The 26,455-nt window shown below is 49.7% G+C and overlaps 1 protein-coding gene across 4 annotated transcripts; it reads right to left on the bottom strand.

Moving 5' to 3' along the window:
• Positions 1-1,791: 1,791 nt before the first annotated feature.
• Positions 1,792-23,623, bottom strand: TPM4 (tropomyosin 4). 4 transcript variants are annotated; one of them, XM_082621394.1, is made up of 9 exons: positions 23,463-23,619; positions 18,372-18,497; positions 13,902-14,035; positions 11,218-11,335; positions 10,581-10,651; positions 9,336-9,411; positions 7,495-7,557; positions 7,339-7,408; positions 1,792-3,230 (listed from the first exon to the last, which is right to left on the bottom strand). In XM_082621394.1, exons 1-9 carry the CDS (start codon positions 23,574-23,576, stop codon positions 3,148-3,150), a joined length of 855 nt encoding a protein of 284 aa, XP_082477520.1. In that variant the 5' UTR covers positions 23,577-23,619; the 3' UTR covers positions 1,792-3,147. The 4 variants fall into 4 exon arrangements, with proteins under 4 accessions (XP_082477520.1, XP_082477522.1, XP_082477521.1 ...); XM_082621395.1 differs by lacking the exon at positions 1,792-3,230 and adding an exon at positions 6,051-6,321 and having other exon boundaries at positions 23,463-23,623; XM_082621396.1 differs by lacking the exons at positions 18,372-18,497; positions 23,463-23,619 and adding an exon at positions 17,823-18,060.
• Between the last annotated feature and the right edge of the window lie 2,832 nt (positions 23,624-26,455).

A 26,455-nucleotide genomic window follows, 5' to 3' on the forward strand; every position in this document is an offset into this window, starting at 1 on the left:
CACACTAGCTTGTCTTGAATTACTTTTCTGAGTGAGACCTAAGCCACCGTACTTTTCTTTCATCCCTCATAGCCTGGTTTTTAAGGATGTTCTAAATAGCTCTTAAACCTTGCTTTTCTATTTTTTTAAAATTAATTTTATTTTCAGCTGTATTGGGTCTTTGTTGCTGCACGGGCTTTCTCTAGTTGCAGCGAGCAGGGGCTACTCTTCCTTGAGGTGCATGGGCTTCTCACTGCGGTGGCTTCTCTTGTTGTGGAGCATGGGCTCTAGGCATGCGGGCTTCAGTAGTTGTGGCTCGTGGGCTCTAGAGTGCAGGCTCAGTAGTTGTGGCACGTGGGCTCAGTAGTTGTGGCACACGGGCTTAGTTGCTCTGTGGCATGTGAGATCTTCCCGGACCAGGGATCGAACCCGTGTCCCCTGCCTTGGCAGGCAGATTCTTAAGCACTGCACCACCAGGGAAGTCCCTTGCTCTTCTATTTCTTTTGCTCGTCAGATCATCACATCTCTCCACTGCTCTCCCTGATCGTTCTCTAATCCAGATTCCACCCTGCAGTGAGCTTAGTCTAAGACATTTATCCAATATCCATCCATGGTCTATTGGCAGGATAAATTCCTCACAGTCTGGTCCTACCTCACCTTTTGTCCCACCCACACTTCATGGGATTGGGAACCCCCCAAGAGCTGAGACATGTCAGTTTAACAAACATTAAATACTTATAATAGGTGCTGAGGCACCAGGATGACTAAAGCAGTATACTGAGATTAGATTACAGCCCAAGGGGGTGGGGAGGAGGGAGAGGAGGAACTTCAATCTAGCAGCGGTAGGGCACTTAGAGGAGGGCATTATACTTTATTCATCGACATTCCCTGCCTCTACCACCTAAACAAGCTCACAGTGTCAGCTAAATGTTGAATTAAAATGAAGGAAATGTTTTTAATTGTACTTGGTAACAAAAAAATTGTTTGCATACCGCATTCATGTCTTAAAGGCTTTCATTTCTTTTTGTTCCCTAACCCCCTTCCCCAAGATCAGATCTTAAGGCAAATCTCAAAGCAACTCAGGTAGTGAAACTGCAGTCACCTTTGACACTTTCTTCTTTAAGTTCCTGCCATCCAGTAAGGACACTTTCTTCTTTAAGTTCCTGCCATCCAGTAAGGCAGGTCTAAAGATTACTTTCCTTCAGATCACTTCTTCCTTCTTATTCCAATCTGGCAAGCACTGTCCTGGATTAACTGAAATACCTTTGTAACTGATTTTCCTGCCTCTAGTCTACCCCCACTCTAGTCCTTCCTGACAATGAATGCTAAGTGGATTTTCCTAATTTATTTCTTTTATTTATTGATTATTGATCAGTGGCTCTCCACTCTGGACCAAATTAAATTCAGGCTCTCATCAATGTGGACCCCGCCTACCTTCCAGCTTTCCTACTTCTTTCTTTTTTATATGTCACACAGAGAAAACCTTACCCAGCCAGGCCTTGTGCTTTCCTGACTCAAGTGATAGGGACCATCTTTCCTGCTCCTATCTTGTCTATCAAAATCTTCCTCATTCTTTTAGTCTGGCTCAGCAAGGATTGGGGATAACAAAGGACAGGAGCTTTGAGTTACTAAGGCAAAGAGCTCTCACCTGTAATATAGAGATCATAATCCTTATATCAGGTAGTCATGGTAGACAGCAAATAAATAACATTTGCTGAGTTCCTGGTACAGTTATCTTTCCTTTCTATCCCATTTACATTTGTCAAACCATAATGCTGTGTATGTCCCCACACACTCTAAAATTCACACAAATTGTAGTTTATGTAAAAATTTATTTGACCAAAATGTAGAAAAAGTGATACTATTACATATGATACAGTTGCAAGAATCTAAATGAAAAGTGTGGGTTTTATTCAGTTGCACAATTTGCTAGTGTATCTCCTGGGTAGTGTGATGCTTAATAAATAGGAGTGAGGGGCGGAGGATTTGGATAAGCTGGAAGCAGGGTGATTTTTAGTCAGCATTGTAAACTTGAGTTGGCTCCCACACTGCTGGGGAATGTGGAATGTTTCAGCTCTGAGATGTTAACTGAGAAAGCAGAAATCTAACAAAGACAAAATATGCAGCCCTGTCTACAAAATACTCCATATCCAGTTTAATCAGGAGTTTCTTGGTCTTTGATTAACTTTGTCCTGAAGAAGGAATTAAAATTCCAGATAAGTAAATCTCCAATTTGCCAGTCCCTGCAGTATAGAGGAGATGAAGTTAGGCCAATTACTTTTTCATCTTTACTTTGCTGTCAGAGAGGGCCATTCTGCCCAATATTTGTTTATAGAAAAACAGTCTTACTCAATTACTGATGCTAGCAGTGTTTTTGATCCGGCTTCTGTGAAAGGACTGAATTCTACAGCACTCATTCCTGCTGAGTGGATGGCCTCATATCGGAGCAGATAAGCATGGGTCATTATTGGAATAAGACATCAGCTCCTCAGAGAACAACTTTAGAGTGAAAGAAGCATATAGAAGAGCATATCAAGGATCTATTCCAAAAACATCTGGGTAATTATTATGACTCTTTTCCAAGCATTCTCATGCTGACTGCTCAGAGGATGTTTGTTCTGCACGGTGGAGTGTGGAAAAGAGCCAGGATGATTAGGTTAACCTCTCTGGTTTATGACTTCCCATAGTAATCCCACCCCCATCCCCCTTTTTTGCTCTGGATGGAAAATCCCCACCCATTTTAATGTGACGGTCCCTGGCCTCCTATAGTGTGACTGATGGTGGATATTCTTCAGCCTTTTAAATTGACCCATGACTAGATATCGGAATCTGTGTTTTGAAAGTGTGAGGTTGTCTATTCTCCCAGGAACCAAATGCCCTCAGTCTTAAGAGAGTATGCTCAATATGAAATACCCTGCCTACCTTAGGAATAAATGCAATTTAAGGATAAAAATAGAGCTGAAAAAGCTGGTGCCATTTGAAAAAAGGAAGGAATAGATTTAACTGGTGCTCAAAGCTTCTCTGATACAAAATATTTGGTCATGTGTTCATAATTTGCTTGACATTTCCAGCAAAGCGAAGAGGCAATAACAAAAGAAACTTCTTACAAGAGAAGAGAAAGACACGGAGCTCTGGAGTTTCTTTTGGAACAAGACTCTTCTGTTTTGGTTATATACAGTTTAGTTCGTTTAGTGTCTGATCCAGTGTCTGATGTAAGCCCACATTCTCTTCTTTGGCCTGGGCAAGCTTTTCTGGTGAGAATTAAGAATGAGGGAAAAATAAATTAATAAGCATCTTTGTTAAAGGAAAAAAAAAAAAAAGGTTTCTAAACTCCACATTGCCAGAGTGAAAAAGCAGAGAAAGTACTCTGCATTTTAATTATAGCAGAACACCGTGGACTAATAGACACTAAATGCCAAGTTTGGGAACCGGATAGGGTTGCAAAATAAAATACAGGTGCTCAGTTAAATTTGAATTTCAGATAAACAACGAATAAATTTTTTAACACAAGTGTATCCCAAATGTTGCTTGAGATACACTTATGCTAAAAATTTATTCATTGCCTATCTGATATTCAAATTTAACTGGTTGTCCTACATTTTAATATGATAAATCTGGCAGTCCTAGAGTCAGAACACCTGGATTTAAGCCCCAGTTGGGCCAATGAAGTAAGCCATTTAACCTTTCTAGGTCTCAGTTTCCCCATCTATCAAATGGGGATAATAATACCATTGTGTGGCATGGAGGTTATTATGAGGAACAAATGAGAAATGCTTCAGAACTTATGAAATGATACACAGATTTTAGTCTAAGATCTGGAAGACTTAATACATTTTCTCCCTAGTGCTGGTTAATTAATCCTTGAGCTTATGGTAGGGAAAGATAATCCTGTAACCCATCTTTCCTTTGGAGCTTCTGGGAATGGCTGTTTAAATTCCAGGCATAATTGTGTTATTGTTTCTATATGTCCATAGCAGTGTAGTCAAACTGCAGGTAAATGCAACATGATTGAAATTTAAGCCAGACTATAGGTACATTATTAAGTAATTGAGCTGATGAAACAAATAAAAAAAAAAAACCCAACAAAACCCAAAAATCTAAGATGCCATCTAGGGCTGTGCATGACAGAGCATGAGAGAGAACTGGTTTGCAATGAGTGATGGCTGATAAGGACTTGGCCAAGACTTATTAAAATACCAGAGGAAAGCAAAATGCCTCATAAACTGTGATACGATCAGCTTGGAAATTTTCAGAAAGAATAAAAATGACTGCAAAAGATGGCAGCCTTTCAACTAAAACTACTGAACCTTTCATTTGATGTGGCACTTTTAAAAATCTAATCTAGTGACTATGATCTGGGAGGATTCTCTAAGAGGACAGTTACTTGGGCCTGTCCAGTCTGGATTAACAGAAGTAACTGAGGGCCTACTATGTGTGAAACAGTTTCTCCATTACCTCATTTAATCCTCAACAACTGAGCTATCACTTTTGTTTTTGCAAAAAAAACTAAGCAGCTTGTTCAGGGTTGCACAGCTAAAATGGTAGAGCTGGGATGTAAACCCAGGTTTCCCAACTCCAAATCTCGACCTCCCTTCACACCTTGCCACTTGGATTCCCTGGCATCTACCTTGTCATTAGGTCTGAGACTAACTTTCACCTAAAGTGTTAATTGCCCTTGAGAATGTGACAGGCCCCCACGCTGTCAACAGGTAGAAGTAGATCTCCATAGCCCTAATCGCTAAATGAAGTTCCACCTAGGTGCTTTGTTATGCAGAATGACTGGATAGACAGGGCTGCAGTTATTTCAAAGGGTGGAGGCTACATATGTCTGGAAAAATCCTGGGAACAAATATGCAGAGAGCAAACAAAAAACACCTACCCCTACACAGTTTAATCTTTCCAGGGGCATATGTATAGCAATATGTGAGGGGAGTGGTTTTTGCAGAAGTTCAGGGTGGACAGCAGTTAGGAACAGAGAAAGGTTGGAGGTGGAAGGGCATGGGTAGTTTAGGGAAGATGTATTTTGGAGGACTGAATATACAGAATTGTGACAGAGGTTCCCACCTAAATAAAAAATTACTGGATGAGGAATAACAAGCTATAGTGACCCAAAATTAATGCTCTAACTGGAGCTTTTCATGCCATTTTCAGGTTCAAGGGGCAGTCTGGAAGACAGCTTGGACATCAAAATGTCAGTGTTTCTGGGACAATTTAAGGTGGTGGCAGCGGTGGGGTGCAGGGGAGAACCAGACAGACTATTTAAAATTGGATTCTCTTGGGAAAACTGATGAGCTTTTGGTCACCATAGGTGTGACCTTTTAACACCCACACGCAAACTTTACGAGCTCTCACTAAACCAAGGTTCCTGGTTCTAGATAACTCAAGTATGAGGGGAGATAGATGTTAGCATCTCAGGCAACTTTGTTTAGAACTCAGGAAAGAATCACTTCACTTCCTTTCTTCGGCATTCCAGCAGCTTCCATTCCCTTGCCCTGTTAATGGGATGCCCTTTAATTCCTTGTATAGTTGTTTTCTAAGGGCAGGGTATAGAGGTGAGCTTCACTGGTGAACTTCCTCCCAGGACTGGGAGCTGGAGAAGTGTTCAGTGAACAATGAAGACAGGGAACCCCAGGCACCACTCTCCGAGTATATCACAGAGAAAACACGAGAAAAGGAGGACTAAGGAGACCAAAATGCCATTGCCGCTATTTGAATCCACAGATGAAGCCCCATCCAAAGGTTGCCTCTTTTTAGCGATAAGCCTGCTGGTTTTTGCAAGTTCTGCTGACTCTATTAAGCTGCTCGAGAGGTTGGATGAGTCTCCAACATAATTTCTATTTAAGGAAAAACTGGTATTGGCATGCAGATACAGTTAGCTAATACATTTGAGAGCTCAGGCCAAGTTGGCTTTTGTTTTTACATTGTCAGAAAAGAATCACGTGGGCATAATTTTCTTTTTGAAACGAGCTCTTCATTTGAACCACTCACTTTTGGTTGCAATCATGGTCAAGGGCCTCATAGCTGCAGCTCAAAAGCGGCAAGTGGAGAAAATGAAAATGAGAGGGGGCATAAAGGTGAGGACTGTGTGTCTTTATTTCGGTCACACAGTCACAGACACAGCAGAAGAAGGCTTGAAAGGTCCAACCAGGAGGCAGGAAACCGGAGCTTCTAGCTTCTAGAAGCCCACAGGAGTTATAGGCACCACAGTGAAGGCAGACTTCCGTATTGCTAGGACAGAGGGCAGCACCCCAGCCACCTCTCAGAGAGAGGTCATGTCGTTGAGAGCATGGTCCAGCTCCTCGCTGATAGCTTTGTACTTGAGCTTCTGAGCATATAGCTCGTCTAGAGGGCGGAGGTCCCCAGGGAGAGAGTTCAGAAGAAGAGGTACAGGGTACAGAACGCGAGGGTCGGAATGGAGTGCCACACATAAGCAACGAGAGGAAGAAAAAAAAAGTGAGAAAACAAAGCATGAACTAGGAGAAAGTTGTGTCCTGTGTAACACAAAAGAGAAAACAAAAGATCTATGGAGTGATTTCTAAGTGGTGTGAAGTTCTGCAGGGGGTTAGCCATAATGAACCTTTAAAAAGAGTGGTGACTAGAAATGGCTAGAGCTTCTCCCCACCAATCTCCCACCCCAGGTTATTTCTGACTTTCAATGATGTCATCCAGTCCAAAGGCTATGCTTTGGAACGGGGCATTTTCCCTTATATGGAAACCTCACTTCCTAAATCAAACATTGGGACACATGGTCTGAGGAATGAGTTCTGTACCCTTTCTGGGTCGGATAGGCAGCTTGGGAGATTTCGTCTGAACCCCAAGATTCTGGAATTTCTGGGTTATTTCATGAAGAACATGGGACAGAATTTTTTTTTAAAGATGGAACTCTTCAAGAAATTCTGGGATATGTGGGCACCAGACTCGCAGACTGGAGTCTTAATTCAGGTCTCCACGGTCTCTAGATTTCCATTTTCTCATACTGTGATAAGCTTTGCACTCTCTGGGAGAGAGCTTCTGTAAAAATGCAAGGCACTTAAAAAATGCAAGGCGTGTCAGAAATGAGCAAATTAAAGGAAATTCTAAAGACTTGAAAAGAATCAGCCATATTTGGGTCTCTTTCCTCACATGTGGAGCTAATTAAGCAGAAATATTTTAGTTCTTGAAAAATGGCGACTCTGGTCTGAATTTGATTTGCACTGTTCCATTCCAGGGCTCCAGAATTCCACATGTGACATCACTCTGCACTTTGCTATCCTAAAGTGGACGAAGCCCAAATCAGCCTTTCCAGATTCCCCCCAACTGTCTGGGGGTGTGTCATGTAGAGGGAGGCAGAGCAAACATAATTATATGGTCATTTCATACCTTCCAGGTCATCAATTGTCTTTTCCAGTTTTGCAACTGTTCTCTCTGCAAATTCGGCACGGGTCTCAGCCTAGGGCAGAAGAAAGGAGTCACTATGACTGCTTTAAGACCAGCCGCAGGAGAAACCTGAACTAGTTGGGTGGAAATCACACGCACCTCTTTCAGTTTGTCAGACAGAAGTTTAATTTCTTCTTCATATTTATCCTCCTTTTCAGAATACTGTGGGAGAGACCAAAACACTGCTTTTAAAAAAGGAAGGGAAAAAAGCACAGAAGAATGCATGTTCCCTGTTCCTCAGAGAAAAGTGTGTGCTTGAAGCTATGAACCCGCCTAAGAAGTGGAGACATGCACCTTCCCAGGCAGAAGAAATGTGTGCAAAACTCAGAGAATCTGGGAGAGATCCCTCTGGGATGGCATTGATCTCAAGACCTGAGCTGATAACTCAGGATACACATGTGATGAATATGGTGCAGATGACTGAATGGAAATAGGCTACTCAAGGCCCTCCACAGCAGCTGGCCTAACCTATGTTTCCAACCCCACTTCCCACCAGCTTCCCCAAGGTGCTGGCCACTTCCTAGCCCTATTCTGAGTATTCTCTGGTCTCCAGCCCTTGACTACGACTGGGCCCCCCAGCATGGAATGTTCCATTCCTCATTACTATCTGTCAGAAGTTGTCTTTCAGGGCTCAACTCAGATGAATAGTAGCGAACCTTCATTAACTGACCACTATGTTGCTAGATATCATCTATCCCAATTTACAGAAGAGTAAAGAGTAACAGGTTAGCTAATTTGTCTAGGGTCACATGGCTACGAAGCGACCAAGCCATGACTGGAACCTGACTCTGGAATTTGAGCTCCTGGCCAGCATCCCGCTCTACGGTCTTTTCTAACGTCACCTCCTCGTGACACCTTTCCCAACTTTGCGAAGTCCCTCTGTTAAAGCCCCACTGCACTTTGTTACTTTATCAAGCCCTCTACTCAGCTAGACTTCGAGATCTTCAAGAGCAGAAGCCGTACCATCACTGTAGCATCTCTCCCCGTGACCAGGGCAGCATCTGGCATACACACGTGGTCTGCATTTATTCACCACCTATCCTAGTATGAGATATACGCCAGGCACAACGCTAGGACTAATGACACAGCTCTAAACAAGACATAGTCCCTGTCCTTAAAACCTACAATCTAGCAAGGAAGGCATGCAATTAATTATGATCAATGTGATCAACCATCATGATAGGAAAAGAAGTAGGTGGGGCCACACAGCTGAGAAACACCTAACCTGGATGAGCAATCAGGGAGGGCCTCTCATTCAGGGGCCTAAAGGATGAATAGGGGGTTGCCAAGCAGAGAGCAAAGGGAAGGCCACCCCAGGCTGAATGGACAGCAGGTTCAAAGCATTGAAGGTGACCAACATGGAATGTTTGAAACTGAAGTTCAATGCAACTGGAGGGGAGTAGGAGGAGGGAGAATGAGGAAGAGGTGAGGATGCAGAACTCAGCCGCAGGGGTTGGCGGGGGTGGGAAGAAGGCCATGGAAGAGCGTGTACGTTGCTCCTAATGCTCTCTCCTGTAATGACTGCTTTGGGTACTGTTTCAGCTAAAAAAGCCCAATTCCACCTCTGATTGCCGCTCGACCTTCTAGAAAATATTTCTGGAGGAACCCAGGGATTCAGTTGAGAGTGAGGCTCTGTAGGCTCTGTATTTATATGATGATGCTCAGATCTACCTAAGAGGAGCTTGGCCAGGTCCCAATCTCATTCCATCTCCACCTTCCGGGAGGTAGAGATAAAAGATGGTGCTAAGACCCCACCTTAAAAGGGGGAAATCTAGCCACTGGACACCTCTTTCTGTAGGGGAAAAACCTGGCTGCTGGGCACCAAAGCTACTGTTAGCAAATACAGGTCAGATCCCTGATACCCTAGCACGTTCCTGCGTACGTTGGGGGAAGAAAAGAAAGTCCGGCAAATCACCCTCCAGCTCAAGCCAACCACCAACCTTTTCAGATGCAGCCTCTAGCGACTTCAGGTTGTTAGTGACATTCTTGAGTTCTTCCTCCAGGTCACCACATTTTCTGCCCAAAGAAAAGGGATTTTTTGTATCTTACATCAGGCAATTCCCCTAAAAGAAGTTTTCAAAAGGAGGAATCGCACTTCCAGGGGCCCCCAGAAGGAATGCGGGGGGGAAAATGTTAATGGCTTTTTCTGAGACACAGCGCTGTGTGTTTATCAAAACCCTATCATGCCAGGCAAAGGCGCGGCAGGCCGAGGAGTATTTGGAAGGTTTGTAAAGCACTCCTGGGCTCCTGCCAAGTCTGAGGCAACAGGGACTTGTGAAATCTATGATTGATGTGGCTGACTCCGGAAGGTGTTTAAGAATGAGATGGAGGCTGGGAGCAATCGGAGTTTACACCGGACACTCCAGGAAGCAAGCTTGGAGCGGATTTTCGAAACCAGATCTCTCTCAGCACAGCAGGAATGCTCCGGGGAGCTGGATTCCTCACCCAAGTCCGAGGGGGGAAGCATTTTGGTTTTCTGGTGGGAAGCTTGTGGGGATTCTGGTCAAGCTTCTCACCTTTCCCCCCAGGAATATATCCCAATCAAACAATGACATCAAGAACAAGGCATTTAAACACTGACATGGCACCCTGCCCTCAGTGTTCCCTTAAGAAGGCACAGCCTCTTGGGCTTCCCTGGTGGCGCAGTGGTTGAGAGTCCGCCTGCCGATGCAGGGGACACGGGTTCGTGCCCCGGTCCGGGAAGATCCCACATGTCGCGGAGCGGCTGGGCCCGTGAGCCATGGCCGCTGAGCCTGCGCGTCCGGAGCCTGTGCTCCGCAACGGGAGAGGCCACAGCAGTGAGAGGCCCACGTACCGCAAAAAAGAAAAAAAGAAAAAAAGAAAAAAAAAAAAAGAAGGCACAGCCTCTTGAGGGATCCTCTCTGGGGAAATGGGACTTCTGGGTTTCTCTGCTGCTGCCTGTCTCACTCATCTTTCCCAATACCTTTGTGGGAAGAGTCAACACGTGGGCAGCACTGCCCAGGGCAGTAAGAACAAACAGTTGCCCATCATTCTTTGTCAGCCATGGAGGCAAAGAGGAGGCACTGAGGAATGAGTCTCAGATGCCCGTCCACTTGACCAGAGGCCCTGGTCGGTATCCATTCCCAGCACAACCAACTCCCTCCCAGCTCCACCCCTGCCCCGGAGCTGAGCTGGGCGCCACTCAGCCTTGCTCTGCCACTCACAGTTCAGACACCTCGGCACGCTCCTCTGCCCTCTCCAGCTCGCCCTCCAGGATGACCAACTTACGAGCTACCTGCAGAGACAGGAAGGATCGACCAAGACCGACCCCTAAGAGCCACGTCTAGTTCAATGCCCTCCCCCGTGCAGACAGCGAGGCCACGCCCAGGCCACCTGCAACGTGGGGCTTTCTGCTGCTGCTCTCACTCGGACAGTCCCGGAGAAAATCTAAATTCTCTCCCTCAGGTCCCGGGAAGTGAAGGAAGAGATGGGACCATGAGGGCAGGCAGAAGGAGCAACTGAGCTTTCATGGCCTGAAGACCCACGACTGGGGACCACAATTCCCCATTTTAGCCTAACGCCAAGCTGCAGGACAAAAAAGGGATCTGACCACTTGGTTTCCCCATTAAGTCTGAGTCCCCACTTGTCTGAGTGTCACAGAATTTCCCAGGACTTTTGGTGTCGTGGAAGATATGGTTTCCTAGCCAAGTGCTGTCTTAGGAAAACAGATGGGGACACAGAAGGACAGCTGAGCTGACCAAGAACTTCCTTTAGGCGGCCCCAGGGTTCTCCCTATCACAGATCCATTTCCTCCCCACTTCCTGCTGCTGCCATCTACCAGCCCCACTCATCCCAACTCACCTCCTCGTATTTGCGGTCAGCCTCCTCAGCAATGTGCTTGGCCTCTTTGAGCTGCATCTCCTGAATCTCCATCTTCTCCTCATCTTTCATTGCCCGGTTTTCTATCACTTTCATTCCTCTGCAAGGAGCAAACCTCGTCATTACTTCCATACATTACTGCCTCATCACACACCTCCATGCATCTGCTCATCTAAACACTTCTCTGACATCTACCGAGAACCATACTCCAAACAGGAAATTGTAGAGCTGCTCACATTCACTTCATCTTTGCCAAATGCCAGGCACTAAGTGCCTCAAACTTCACAGCTCGCGCCCCCAGAGTAGGTACATTATCCCCATTTCACGGAGGAAGAAACTGAGGCATAGAGAGACTCAGTTAAGCAAGTAACTTGCTCAAGGTTACACAGCTAGTAAGTGGCAGAGCTGGGATTCAAACTGGTGATGTGGCTCCAGAGTCCATGCTCCCATCCTAGAGTCTCTCACTAACTAGTAAGAAGGGGGACTTGTACGCCAGCAGTTACCACGATGTGATCGGAGGTCTGGGCCCAGCTTGGCTGTTGGAATGATGAATTTTGCTGCAGTGAAGGGGTGTGTGTGTGAGACGAGGCACTTCCCAGAAGAGAGTCCACAAATGGACAAGGAGGGGAAAGGTATTCTTCAGTGAGACAGAGCTGTACAAGAAAGCCCCAGAGGAATGAAAGAATATGGCAGGGAGGTCAGGGTGGCTGGACCACAGGCTGCTTAAATGACACACTAAGTGTTTTATGCCAAGGGGACATGGAACCACAGGAGGGTTTCAAAAGCAGGAGTGAGTGGAAACCAGAATGATGGATGGACTGCAGTGGGAAGACCAGGTAAGAGGCAGGTACCCACAAAGTGATGGGTGAGGAAGGCCTGAACTGAAGTGGATACTGAACTGAAGTCCACTTTGGAAATGACAGCGTCCTGGGAACGGCTGGAAGTCTCCTACAAATTTTGACCATGAAATGGAGCTCACTCTAGCCTGCACTGCTTGGGGTGGACAAGGTAAGATCAGATACTTCCAAAGAAGAGGCCAGTGCAGGATAATGTATCGATGTGTGTTGTGCCTGCCCACAGCAGAGGACCATATACTTCTTTTTTTTTTTTTTTGAATTTTTGAATCATTTAATTTTTTTATACAGCAGGTTCTTATTGGTTATCCATTTAATACATATTAGTGTACATATGTCAATCCCAATCTCCCAATTCATCACACCACCCCAACCCCCACCATATACTTCTAATAAATACTTTCATTCGGACTATCACTACCATTCTCAGCTGACTATCAAAACACTTTCCATGCCTGTACCAGTCCTCAAGATCATCAAGTTTGGAAAACCCTCTGCAGTAGTGGAGAGATCAAAGTGACTTGTCCAAGGCCACATAGTAAATGGCAGTGGCTTTTTGGAAGAACTTAAATCTAGATTCTCCATCTCCCCAAGTATAAAATTCTTTCTACCTAAACAGCAGTCTCTAACAGGGGTGCCATCAAAGGCCTCTGGTAACGTGATACCAATAAGCGAGGGGCCTTCCCAGGCTCTCTTGGTTTGCCTTGGGGAGGTCACAGAAGTGAGACATCTGGCCAGGCTGGTCTGACTGTGAACAAGGGTAGCAGCTAATCTAGGCCCCAGGCCCAGCCATGAGCAGCTTGTGACTGGATCCTTCACACTTCCTTGTGACTGCCCTGAGCTGCCACCCTCTCTATTAAGTGGCTGAAGCAGAGATCTGTGCCTGCACTGGGATCTGTGCCCTGGGTAGGACTATTCCACTGCACGGGAAGAAATTGCCCACTTGGGTAACTCGAAAAGTCAATCTCCAAGTTTCCCCAGTTGGTTCTGCATCTCCAGTATATGGTCACAACAGTACAATCGGGAATGAACCCTTCTGAGGAGTATATACCAGAAAACTGTGGTGGATGGGTCCGGTGAGAATTCTGTTGTGATGATGTGGCAGATACATGAGGACCAGTGGGCCAGCCCACACCATGACCACACAAGGAACCCATTTACCACCACACAGAGACAGCTGCTTCTGTGAATTACACAATCTGCCCTCAGTCCTCCAGAGCCTGCGCCAAGGCGTGCCAGAGGACTTGCCCACTCTGGAGGACACAGTACCCTCTGGGGGCAGCGTAGCTCTGTCAGTGGCAAATATATTAATGGGACTGGTTTGTGCATGTCCCTGACATGCACCTGTCTAGCAGCCCAAAGCCTGAAGCACTGCTAAGGATCATCTATGTAGATGGCCCATTCCAAATTTTCATCCCCCGCCTTCTCACATCACCCTGGAAACTGATGACTTGAGAACACCGATGACGAGATGCACAGGGACTTTCAGGGAGAATGTGAGAAGCAGCACTCTGCAAACTGATTGCCAATGACAGTTGCAGTTGCAATCTTATATGTGCCCATTTTTTGCCGCCTTCTGCCTGTTGTTAGTTTTCCTTTGGAACCACCACATCAAATGCCTCTACATACAGCATGATGGTTTACAAGGCATTGCACCTACATACAAACCATACGCATTTGTACGTATGTGCACACGTGCAGGTCTGTGTGATCTCATTTACTCTCACCCCAGCTCTGGGAGGTCCGCTCTACAACACGATCCCCGTTTCCCAGAAGCAAACGCTAACGCCACCGGGTTCAAAGCGTCCTTACCTCTCACTCTCATCTGCAGCCTTTTCTGCCTCCTCCAGCTTCTGCAGGGCTGTGGCCAGTCGTTCCTGAGCCCTGTCCAACTCCTCCTCAACGAGCTGGATGCGTCGATTGAGAGCTGCCACATCACCTTCAGCCTAGGGGGGTCAGAGGTGCAGCCAGGTTAAGAAGGAAACAGGTCAGCTAGCAGCAGGAGCCCTCCACTCACACAGTGCCCTTTCCCCCAGCTAACCCGCTTCCCCTGCCAAAGCCCACCCAGGAATCCAGGTGATAAGGAATTCACACTCTGTCTCATCTGGAGAATGTGAATTTTCCGTATGATCTTTCCCCCAAATGTCAGCAAACATCCACCACAATAGGACAGTCTGTCAAGTCAATACAAGAGAGAGAGATAAGTAAGCTGTATGTTCCAAGAGGACGGTGCTGGCCTCTCCATGGTATTTCTAGAGAGCAAGGCCACCAGTGACCGGCTCACCCTGTCATACAAGGTCTGCTCCCAGCCACCTGAATGACAAGACAAATGCAAGAATCTGGACGCCTCAGTTATGTATTGGCCATACAGTTGGGAGGGACGCTGGGGGCAGCCCAGTTGGAACCCCGTCCTTAACCAAGCCTGGCTGAGAGATGTTGGGACAAAAAGATACAAGAAAGGAAAGGAAAGAAAACTTGGTTACAGGCATGGGAGAGATGTCAGAATGTTGTTAGTGGCTTTTCAAGGTGTTTTCACCTACAAGGAAGGTAATATGGTGGCGTGCATAAAAGCAAGAACTCCAGGATCACAGCGTACGGGGTCAAAATCCCCACTCTGCCAGTTTATAGCCACGTGGCATTGGGCAGGTCGTTTCACGGCTTGCTCTGAGCCTCCCTATCCCAGGGCCTGCTTGCTTCACACCTCTGTGGGGACTGTAAAGGAAGGGTATGGCATTGCACCTGGCATTTGGGAAGTCCCACAAAGTGCAGCTCTTACTGCCATGGGTTCACCTCATTTAATCCTCACATATCTCACCCATTTTACAGCTGGGGAAATTGAGAGATCCAGTGAGGTGAAGTAGTTTGGTTCAGTGTCACAGAGCTGGTAGGGAACGGCTTCTTGAGCCCCAGCCCAGGGTTCTTCCCTTGCCGAACCTGTGCTCTGAGTCCTGCAGGGGCTTCGAGGCCACATACTTAGGAATATTGAGAATTGGTAAAATGGAGCTCAACCGACGGGAGAAATATAAAGCTACCCTGGCTTCTTCATAACAAGACAAATAAAGAATCTCCGAATTGGGGAAGGCTGTAAAAATCAGTGGAGTAATAGAATAAGGCCAGAGTTGCTGAAAAGCACAGAGTCAGGAAACTTTTCTTAGCTCCAGAGTCCTAGCAGCAGAGGGAGCAGAAGCTCCCACAGGTGTTTTTGATCGCAACTTCCTCTGAAACCTCAGTTTGGGGAATCCATTTAAACCACTGATGAACTATTTTAAGAAATGTCACCCACTCCTTCCAATGAGTGGGTGCTTTTTATTCTTTTTAAATTATATGAATCTTAACTCCTTCAGCAATTGGGGCAGGAATTGACTTCCCCCCAACCCCATGTTTTTTAAGTACACTCACAAAATTGTGCAACCAACACCATTATCTAATTCCAAACGTTTTGTCACCCCAAAAAGAATCCTCATACCCATTAGTAGTCAAGGGACTGACGTTTTAGATCATGCAGAGGTGCTTGATTCATGAGTAGTCTTAAAAAAAAAAAAAGCGCCTCTTTACGTGGGGGATTCTGAATCCTGACAACCAAGCTTTTGGCACATTTTCAACTATCTGGAATCGAAACAGTTCTGAGATACATTCATATATGTACATACATACATACATATGTATTTTTGAAAAACTGCTAGTCACTGCTAGTCATTTTCGGTTCCACCCCTTCCTGCAATCAAAGCTTCTACATGCTACAAAGGATTTCCCTTATAAGGTAAAAGAGGCTTGCTAGATACATGTGGCAAAGGAACAGGAAGATGTCGGTTAATCATACAAAAATCTAAACGAAACCAGCTGTTGGGAGGCAGACCCAGAAGTCTGCCACACGCCGGCTCTTGGCTTTCTCTACAAGAGACTGAAAAAGGTGCCCCCCCTTCCCCCCTAGGCTCAATTCCTTTTGCCCAGGAACCTCCTTAAGGCTTTTCCCCTTTCCTGATTAAGAGAAGCATGCTTTGAAAAGTGAACTTTTTAAGAAGTTAGACACTTTCCAAAAACATCTCTCCTCCCATACTGGACTGTCCCACTCCTAAGTCTTGGCTCACAGCTGAGGGCCATTTTTAAGCAGAAGTAATTGTCCTCCAGAGATGACTTGGGATGAGATCAGAGGGAGGGTTATGCTGGTTACGTGTGCGAAAGAGGCCAAACTGGCTACTGTTGGAGGCTTACACCAGGTTCCTGAGGCCTCTTCACACCAGAGCAGCCCTTACAGGATTAAATGCTTTGACTCTGGCCAGCGGAGAAACAGTCTGGGGGGCTCTTCCCCAGACCTATCAGTACACATAGCAGTTCCATCTGGTTGGGCACTTTTTCCACTTTTGGGGTCCCCACCCTGAGTCCCAGCATTCCAGCTTTCAGGGACCCTGGGCTTCCACCCTCTCCCCCAACTTTCTTTCCTCTGAGTCTTTGCACAGTCTCTTGTCCCAGAAAACTCTTATTTATTCTATAAGACTGCTCAACCTCCATTTTGAAGCCTACCCCATTGGTTCTCTGCTTCTGTCATGTTCCCATAACAGAACTCAGACACACCCCGCCCGCAATGTTAATCAGCCTTATTTGTCTGACTCCCCTTGCTCCTCCACTAGGCTGTGAGCTCCTCTAGGGGTAGAACGAGGGGAGAAAAAAGTCCAGGAATAGAGCTCGTACTATATGCCAGTTGCCATGTAGGGAGGTTTTACTCCTGAGACCCTCCCAACTCTCCTTGGGGTCAGCATTATTGTCATCCCTACTTTGTAGATGGAGACACGCTCCTAGCAGTTAAGTACACCAAGTGGTATGAGATGGGATTGGAATACAGATCTCTCTCCAGCCCCACTGGTGGCCACCAGCTGTCCCGTCCCAAGGGGCAATCAGGGGGACGGAGAGAGGGCGGTGAGGCCCCCTCCTCATTCAGCCCCATTATCTGCCTCAAGCCCCGCAACTCGCAGCGGCCGCACACAAAACGATCTTGGGTCGGGGGCCCCATGCTAACATTCCAAGGGTCTTCTAGAGGAAGGCGGGTTCCGCGGCCCGCGTTCCCACAGGGACCAGCTGGGGAGGGAAAGGCCGGCGGCTCGGGACTGAACTTCCGCCCCCCGTCTGGAGCAGACACGTCGCCGCCGCGCCCTGGGAACAGCTGGGGAAGTTCGGCAGGAACCGGGAAGCCTCGGAAGAGGCGAGAAAGTGCGACGTCCCCAGCTCCACTCCCGGTTTCGGCCTGTCCAACCCCAGACAATGGAAACTCAACGTTTTCACTCTCACTTCCCGCTCCTAGGTGGAGTAGCAGCTCCCCGCCCTCCCCCGCCCTCCCCCGCCCGGACCCCGGCGCCAGCGGCGAGTCGGAAGGCAGCAGGGTGCCCCCTACCCCTCTCCCTACTCCAGGATCGCGTACACACACTCCCCTCCGCCCCATCCCCCCATTTCCCGCTCGGCCGGCCCCGCCCGACCCGGATGCGGCGCCCCCTCCCCCGTCCCAGGCTAGGGAAGGAGGATGGCGAAGGAGGAATGGGTCTCAGCAGAGGGTCCCAGGTTGCGGGTCCGCGATCGGGAGCGCCGGGGCCCAAGGGTGCAAAGGTGGGATAATGGGGGCGATAATGGGGGGCGACAGCGGCGGGCGGGCAGGGAGCGCGGGAAGCGGGCGGCGCCGGGATAAGGGAAGAAAGGAGGGCGCGCCGGGGCCGGGGGTGCAGGAGCCGGCGCGCAGGCTCTCACTTTCTCTCGCCGCTCGCGCTCGCCGTCCAGCTCCCGCTGCAGGCCCTGCGCGCGGTCCTCCGCCTCATCCGCCTGCTGCTGCAGGGCCTGGATCTTGCGTTTCACCGCCTCCAGGGAGTTGAGGCCAGCCATGGCGCGGAGGCGCACGCAGCGGGCGGCGGGCAGCGGCGGGCGCTCGTCTCGGCTCGGCTCCGGCGAGAGCTGCAGCAGCCGCGCCCCGGCCCCAGAGCCTTTGCCTGCGCCAGGGCCGCCCCCGCCTCTCCCCGCCCCCGGCCCGGCCGCTGTCGGGGCGATGAGGTCACCCGGCCGGGCAGCCGACGTCAGCACCGCTGGGGGAGGGCCTGACGTCGGCACCGCTGGCCGCAGCTGCTGGAAAGTGCCCCCTTTCGGGACTTATTTGGAGAAAGCGCCGGGAGGCACCGCCTTCTCCTCTTCCTCTTCCTCCTCCTCCTCTTCCTCCTCCTCCTCTTCCTCCAGCGCTTCCCGCCCGCCCGGCCCCGGGGCTCCTGTCCGGCCCTGCTGCGGGCGCCCCCATTACTGGGCACGTACGTCGGAGGCTTTCTTTTCCGTCAGCTCCAGCTTCTCCTGCGCGTCCTTCAGGTCCTCGGAGTATTTGTCCAGCTCATCCTCCGTCCCCTTCAGCTTCTTCTGGAGGTGCGTCAGCTCCTCCTCTACCTGGGGACAGATAGGGGGACGCATCAGCCTGGGGGCCACGTCCCCGCGGCGCAGGGGCTTCCCCCGCATTCATAGGAGTCCAGGTTTCCTCATCTGTAAAACAGGGATAACAATGTTACGCACCACTCAATAAACGCACCACTCATACCTGTTAATATGACTTTCACATCCTTTCCTTATCCTGGGACCAGCTGTGCTTATCTTTTTTTGGAGTCCCCCAATACCCTTGCAGAATGGATCACAGCTTTTCGGAAACAAGTCCCGGCACGTTTCCTACAAACACGCTTTCAATTTTGCAGCCTCCTCAGGGGAGTCTCATACTCTGGGCCTGGACCATCCCCCTACCCTCAGCCTTCCCAACACTGGCAGCCAGAGGATCTTCCTAAGTATGTTTACCCTCCCTCTGTCTAGAACCTGCCATGGTTCCCTATTGCCCAAGAGAGTGGTTCTCACAAAATACCCTCAAGAGTTGACAGGCTCAATCCCCGCCCCCTGCCCCCCACTCCTGGACTTTGGGGGCTTCTAGAAGAGAGCTACTCCTTAAAGATCACTTTCTTGGAAGGCTCAGGTTAAATCTTTTAAATTCTTGCAATCTGGCTTGTGTTCGTTTTAATAAAAGTGTCCCCTGCATTCCCCACATTTTCAGTCCTCTTTTGTTTATCCCAAGAGTCTTGCCACCCTCCTGGCACCCCCAGTTTGAGAAGGTCAGGTCTATGGGATACAAACCACAGACCACTTCACCTCTCCATCACCCCCCACCACATCAGTCAAGGGTCAGCTCAGAAAGCTTTCTCTGTCACCCTCCCTCCCTCCCTCTGTGCGCCTCCCTCCCCTGCAGTAACTCTGGGCTGGGGTGGTCAGTCCAGATCAGGCTTTGATCTGACTTTATGTCTCAGGTGGTTTGACCCCTGGTCCTGTTCATGTTCCTAAGGTGGACAGGCAGCCCCCATGGGCCCTGCATCCTCCGCCTGCTTCCTCCTCACAGCAGGAAGCCCAGAGAGGTGGAGTGACTTTCCATGGATCGCACAGAACAGGATTTGAACCCACATCTGAACAGGCCCTCATAACAGGCCTGCTTTTCTACATCCCTCCCCGACTTGCTCATGTCCACTCCTGAGACAATGTGCAAAATGTGCCAGGTTCTCTGTGTGTGTGTGTGTGCGTGTGCATACGTGCCTGTGTGCAAATTCTTAAAAGGGCTGCTATCCCAACCTCCCACCCAGCCTCCCATTTCCAGGGCTACTGAGTGTCCTACCGCTGAGCTGGGGAATGGAAAAGAAGGTGGGGGACCAGAGGAGGAGGAGGGTGGCTGCAGCTCCGGCCTAAGACAGGGTCCACCAACCCTGACTAGACCTCTAGGCAAGGAGCCTGGAAGCCTGACTCCAAATCCCAGCTGTATGACCCTTTTCTGGCCTCAGTCTCCTCATCTGCAAAATGGAAGCCTTGACGTGGTGGTCTCTGAGCGCCCTGACAGCTGCTTTTGAACTTCCACTTTCACTGAGAAAATGAGCCAATTTCCTTAAAGACAAGTCAGCCTGACCCAGCGTCCACCTGACTTCCTTCCAGATCTGTGTGGTACAGCATTTCCTAGGTGCCAACTGTGTGCCAGGCACAATGCTCTTTTAACATGCAAAAGTGAGGGCAGGTTCTGCAGCATTGGGCTCATTTGGGTGTCAAGATTGTTTTTGACGACTTTTTCTGGCAATGTTTGGACAACAAGGAGTGGGGACTGTGATAAGGTAGGCAGAGGCCTATGAAGCAGTTAGAATGTGTCAGGCACATTACAAATACCATCCCACTGAAGCCTCGTGTCACAGAAGGGTAAACTGAGTCCCTAAACAAAAAAGGGACCTGCCCAACGCCATACGGATAGGGCACTGGAACCCTTGTCAGACTGATTCCAAAACTGATTTGCTTGACTAGCAGGCTATACTGTGCCCACTGCCCATCACACCCTCCTCCCACTGACCTTCCACACCCAGCCCCCTCCCCTGGGTGGACTGCACTGCTGCCCTGGGGTCCCTGTCCCACCCTGAGTCAGGGGGTGTCCCTTCATGTTTGGCTCTGTCTCCCCCAGCCTGGGGCTCCTTGCGAGACAGGCCTGGGGCTGAGGTCACTCTGGGCTCCAGCATCACCCAGTATGGGACTGGGCCTGATGTTCACCACAGAACCCCGGGGGAAGTTTGCAGAATGAATCAATGACACAACTGCAAACCCCTCAGTGGTTGGAGCTGGGTCTGAAAAATAAATAAAATTGACACAGATCGGGTTCCTTTCCCTCTGTCCGAATTCCACACACAAAGTGTGTACGGGTGCGTGGTGCCTTGCCGGGGGGCTGAGCCTTTTACTGACTCTGCAAGGTCTCCCTCAAGTTGCTTCCTTCTTGGGGCTTCAGTTTCCCTGCCTGTAAAACTTTGGCCAGGAGAGTCATGGGCTGCGTACCATAGTCCCTGCAAATGGGGCCTTTGGGCAGGGCTGAGGCAGGATGTGGGGTCAAAGGCCAGTTGGGGCGGATGTCACTGCCCTGGGAGGGGAGCGGGCAGGAAGTGGGCAGTCTGGGCCTCCTGGTCCCATTCCCATACTGGAGAGAGAGGGCTTGGAATTGGGACTTTGCTGCAGGTTCCCTGAGGGTCAGGCTGGCCTAAGACCCATAATCTCTGGCCTCTTGAAGCATAAGGCAATCCAGATAAGTTGAGCCTTTCACGACCTCCTGCCTTTGTCCCAGGCAGAACTGGCCATCTGCTCTATGGGGCTCAGGCTTCTGCTTTGGACCTCTGGAATCTTGGGTGCCCTGCCATCAGAAGGCATTGTTTGCCCCCATTTCTCAGATAAGAGCACTGAGGGCTCAGAGAGGGGCAGCAGTGTGCCCTGAGTTACAGAGCTAGAAGATGATCTGGCCTGGATTTGAGCACAAGTCCACCCCAGTGGGCAGCTTTGTGGAAAAAAAGAGAACAGAATGAAAATCCAGCTGGAGACCAGAGAACCTGTCCCTGCTCCTTGGCCATGCAGCTGGCTGGATGCTTTGAGGAGCCTTCCCTTTCGAACTTGTGTGCGCCTTGGTAGAGTGTGCTTTATCAGTTACTCACACCGTAGTGCAAATCAGAGCCATAAAATCGCTTTTTTTCTGAATTCCTAGCTAAGCCCCTCTTGGTAAGGGCTAAATGATGGATGGAAGCCGGCAGCTTAGGGCCAGCCCAGGATGGGTGTTTGTGTTTGCCAGGGAGGGAGGAGGATAGTTTGTGGCAGGGAGAACTGGGGTGGGGCTGTCCTGTGCGGATGTGTCACAGGCGCCTAGGGCAGCCCCGGGACACTGGGGGATGGGGAGGTCCAAAGGGGAGGTAGGGCAGGGCAGGAAAGAATCCTGAGTTTATTGAGCGCTTACACTGTGCCGGGTACCAGGCCAAGGGCTCCACCTGCCTAGTCACCCCTCGTCCTCTCATGGTGGTGAGGGAGGCACTACTTTCACTTCCCCATTTCACACATGTAGCCACCGAGGCACGGAGAGGTGAAGGTGTTTGCTCCAGGGTGCTCAGTGACTAAGCTATGAACAAGGCCAGCCTGAGCTGAGAGCCTGCACTTTTACCTGCTGAGCTGGCCTGACGCCTGGGATGGGCAGGGATGGGCACTTGGTGGCACCGTCCTAAGCGCCTCCTGGGGCTTATTCGAGACCCTGATGCTCCTGAGGGCTTGGCAGTTGACCCCAAGGGTGCAGGTGAGCCGTGTGGGGCAGGGCCCTGTGGGAGGGCTCAGGACTCCCTGCCCTCCTCTCACTGGCGGCTCTGGCCACCCAGACACAGACAACTGACTTCTGCTCTGTCCCAAGCCACGGCCTTGGGATTGCCCAGCCCAGGACACTTCCATTAGCTCTCTGATGTGTCCCGGTTGCCTGGGCCTCCTGGGAACCTTGTCCCCAAAGCTCTGGGTCCGCGGCCTCTGCCTTCCACATCCCCGCCTTCCCCTGCCAGGCTCACAGCAAGGGCTTCCCAGATACACAGAGACACATTGAGATTCTCAGGTTCACCCTCAACTCTTCACCCACCCCAGCCCCCAGCCCCTCACTCAGCTGCCCCTGCAGTCGGTCACAGCCGGCCCCACCATGCACCCACACTTGGCCACTCTCCTCGGGCTGTCACACACAGTCACACCTGAGTGTGCCCTGACACGGGCACCAGGTCACCCACACTCACACAGATACCCCAACAGGCACACACATACCCTGACACACACGCACGCGCGCCAGCCCAAACACAGTCACCTTAACACACAGACACACACACACTCACCCTGACACCCGCACATTCCATTAATGTCATGTCAACATTTGCGCAAGCACACACACAGCTAGCCTCTCCCCCATACACCCAATCCCCTGCTGATACCACCATCAACACACGCAGACTCACAAACATAGCCATACTCTTCCACACCCACTTTCCAACAATTGCACGCGCAGGCTTCCCTCTGCACACACATTCTTAGTCACCTTCACCCCTCCAGAGAGCTGAAACACACACGCAACACATGTGAACACACAAATGCTCAGACACACACAAATACCTCTCACACACACAGCATCCCCAAACCACCCCCTCTAGGATACCCCCAACACTGATGCCTTCACCCCAACACACATCCGCACACCTTCACTTTGCACACACAAAACCAGCCCACACAAACACCCCTCTCTTTCTCACACGCTTTCTTAGTCTCTCTGTCTCTCTCATTCGCTTTGCTCCCACTGGCTTTGTTGGGAGTGGGTCCAGTTGGCCCCCTCTCTCCCAGCCCAGGGACCCCTCCAGGGAAGATGAAGCATCACTCTTTCTCAGCCAGAGCATCACCCCCTGTCTCTCCCCCAACCTCCGAGTACCAAGATTTCCCAGACCCCCACCGTCGGCCCCAGAAGCTCGCCAGCTCAGAGAGGGTGCTGGGTTGCCTGGCGCAGCCCAGCAGAGGCACGTCCCTCACCTGCTTGCACTTCTCCTCAGCAGCTTTCTTATCCGACTCCGCCTGCTCGGCCCGGTCAATGGCATTCTCCTTGTCCAGCTTCAGCATCTGCATCTTCTTCTTGATGGCCTCCATGGCTGGGCAGTGGGGGATGTAGGCGCAGGAAGGGCTGTGGGATCGAGTGAGCGGCGAGGGCGGTGGAGAGGCCCTTATAGGCTCCCCAGGGTGCACCGCCCTGCTGCAGGGCGAGTCTTGGAGGAAGCCCAAGCTCAGGCCGGCTGGGCCAGCCGCTACTCGCTTGCTTGCTCAGGAGGACTTGGCCAGCTCACCGGCCTCCCCACAGCCCTCGCCTTATTTGGGTCTAGGATTTTCTCAAAGGAAAAAAAAAGGCCCGACCGTTTCCGTTTTTAACCTGGTGACACAGGTCCCACATGCGCGAGTGGGCACAGCGCCGGCCCAGGAGAATGAGGGCGGCCTGCCGGCTGGTCTGTTTCCCCATCTGTGCTTGGGTGGGCTGAAGAGGGCTTGTGGGTGGGTGCAGAGTAGGGGTGTGGTGGGGTGATGGGGCTCCTGTCCTCCCTTCTTCTCCCCTCTGGGTCTCTCCAGGTATTGGGGGGTCAGGACCCCATCCCATCTGCTACCACCCCTGGGGGACTCCCTGGATTACTCCCACCTGTCTGACCAGTCTCTGTCTCATCATCTCCCTCTGTCTCTCTTTCAGTGACTGTCTCTGTCTCTCTCCATCTCTTTTATCTCTGTGTCTCTCTCATCTCTGTTGTCTCTGTGTCTCTCTCCATCTCTTTTGTCCCTGTGTCTCTCTCCATCTCCTTTGTCTCTGTCTCTCTCCATCTCTTTTTTGTTTCTGTGTCTCTCTCCATCTCTCTGTCTCTTTGTGTCTGTCTCCATTTCCCTCTCTCTGTCTCCCCGTCTCTTATGGTCTTTTTCTCTCAGACTTACTCTGTATCCTTTTCTCTGTATCTCTCCCTCTCTCTCTATCTCCTCCTCTATGTCTCTGTCTCTCTCTGTCATCTCACCTGCCCCTGTGGATCTGGCTCACAGGGGCGAGATGGACCTGGGCTGTCTTTCTTTCGGAAACTTTGGGAGGCCAAGGAGGGCCCAGACCAGACCCTTGATACCTTCCTTAGATCTTGCCCCCTCCCTCTCCCACTCTGAATCTGGCTACAGGCCCCCCAGCACTGGCAGGAACAGGAGGCGGCTTAGCTTCTCACTCAAGACTTCTGTTCACCCCCACCCCCAGCTCTCCCCACACTCAGCTCAGCTCCTTCCACTGCTTCCCAGGCAGGGCTGCCATTTCCCATCCTCCAGGCCTTTGCATGTTCGGTCCCCTCTGCCTGTTTTGCCTTCCCTCCAGCAACTGGAGCAGGACTCACTACCTTCAGAAAGACGTATTCAAAAAAAAAAAAGAAAGAAAGATGTATTCACTCATTCATTCACTTGAGAAACACAGAGTACCTCTCACGTGCTGAGCCCCAGAAGCACAGGTTGGAATGTGGGAGCCATTACTATTATTGTTATTATTTGATCATCTGTTCTGGACCGTCAGCAGCTTTGGGGCAGGCCTGTGCCTGGGTCTTATCTGTGGTGCCCTGAATGCACCGCCCCCCCACAGAGGATCAGAAAGTCCTTGTTAATTAAAATGAACAATTCGCTCTATACACTCACACACTCTCTCACACACATTCACATACAGACCCATCTCTCTAACTAGGAAACTTCTATTTGTCCTTCAAAGCTCAGACCAGATGCTTCCCTCCTCTAAGAAACCCTCTTGGACTCCTAGACAGAGCCCCGGACGAGCCCTGCATCAAGACTCCTATGTGGTATATACGATGGAATATTACTCAGCCATAGAAAGGAATGACACTGGGTCATTTGTAGAGACATGGATGGACCTAGAGAGTGTCATATAGAGTGAAGTTAAGTCAGAAAGAGAAAAACAAGTATCGTATATTAACGCATATATGTGGAATCTAGAAAAATGGTACAGATGACTTTATTTGCAAAGCAGAACTAGACACACAGGTGTAGAGAGCAAATGTATGGATACCAAGGGTGAAAGGGGTGGCGTGGGAGAAATTGGGAGACTGGGATTAACACATATACACTATTGATACTATGTGTAAAATAGACAACTGATGGGAACATACTGTATAGCACAGGGAACTCTACTTAATGCGCTGTGGTGTCCTAAATGGGAGCAAAATCCAAAAGGGAGGGGTTATATGCATAGGTATGGTGGATTCATTTTGCTGTGCAATAGAAGTTAACACAACATTGTAAAGCAACTATACGCCAATAAAAATTAATTGATTAAAAAAAACCCAGACCTATATAAAAAAAAAAAGACTTCTATGTGGTATGGAGTGCAGGTAGTGAGGCTTCTGTGTTTCCTGTCTGAGGCCGCAGAGGGAGTGAGATAAAGGGACTGGGCAGTGGGCAGCACTGCTGGAGAGTGTGAGGGGTGAGATCTAGAGTTCCAAGCACCTCTCTGCCCCCTCCTGATTCCTTCACTGTCCCTTAAGCCAGCTTCCTTTTCTCTGTCATGGTGAGAACACCTCCCCTGCACCCCCGCCCCCAGCCCCATGCTCCAAGGATACTGGTTTCTCCCCATGTTCAGGAGCTAAGAAAGCTCAACCTAGACCCCTCCCCAACTCAGTTCTCAGTCCGCCTTCCTTATCTCACCTCCGCCCCATGTCCTGGCGGTGCAGACTGTTTCCTCTTATGATAAAAGTAGGGTATCATAATTGCATCTTGAAGAATGTCAGTGATGATTAAAGGACACTAGATAGATCATGGAATACTGTTCATTGATCGAGTACCACATGAGGGACACCACACTGAGCACTGGACATGCAGCATCTCACTTAAGCCTCCCTGAACCCTAAGAGGTAGCAGACTGTTTTTATTTTCATTTTATAGAAAAGGAACCTGAGGCCCAGAGTGACCCACACAGCGTCATCCAGCTTGTGAGTGACAGAGCTGGCACTTGACCC

This window comes from Mesoplodon mirus, assembly GCF_964341445.2.
Source record: "Mesoplodon mirus genome assembly, chromosome: 5".
NCBI lineage: Eukaryota > Metazoa > Chordata > Mammalia > Artiodactyla > Ziphiidae > Mesoplodon > Mesoplodon mirus.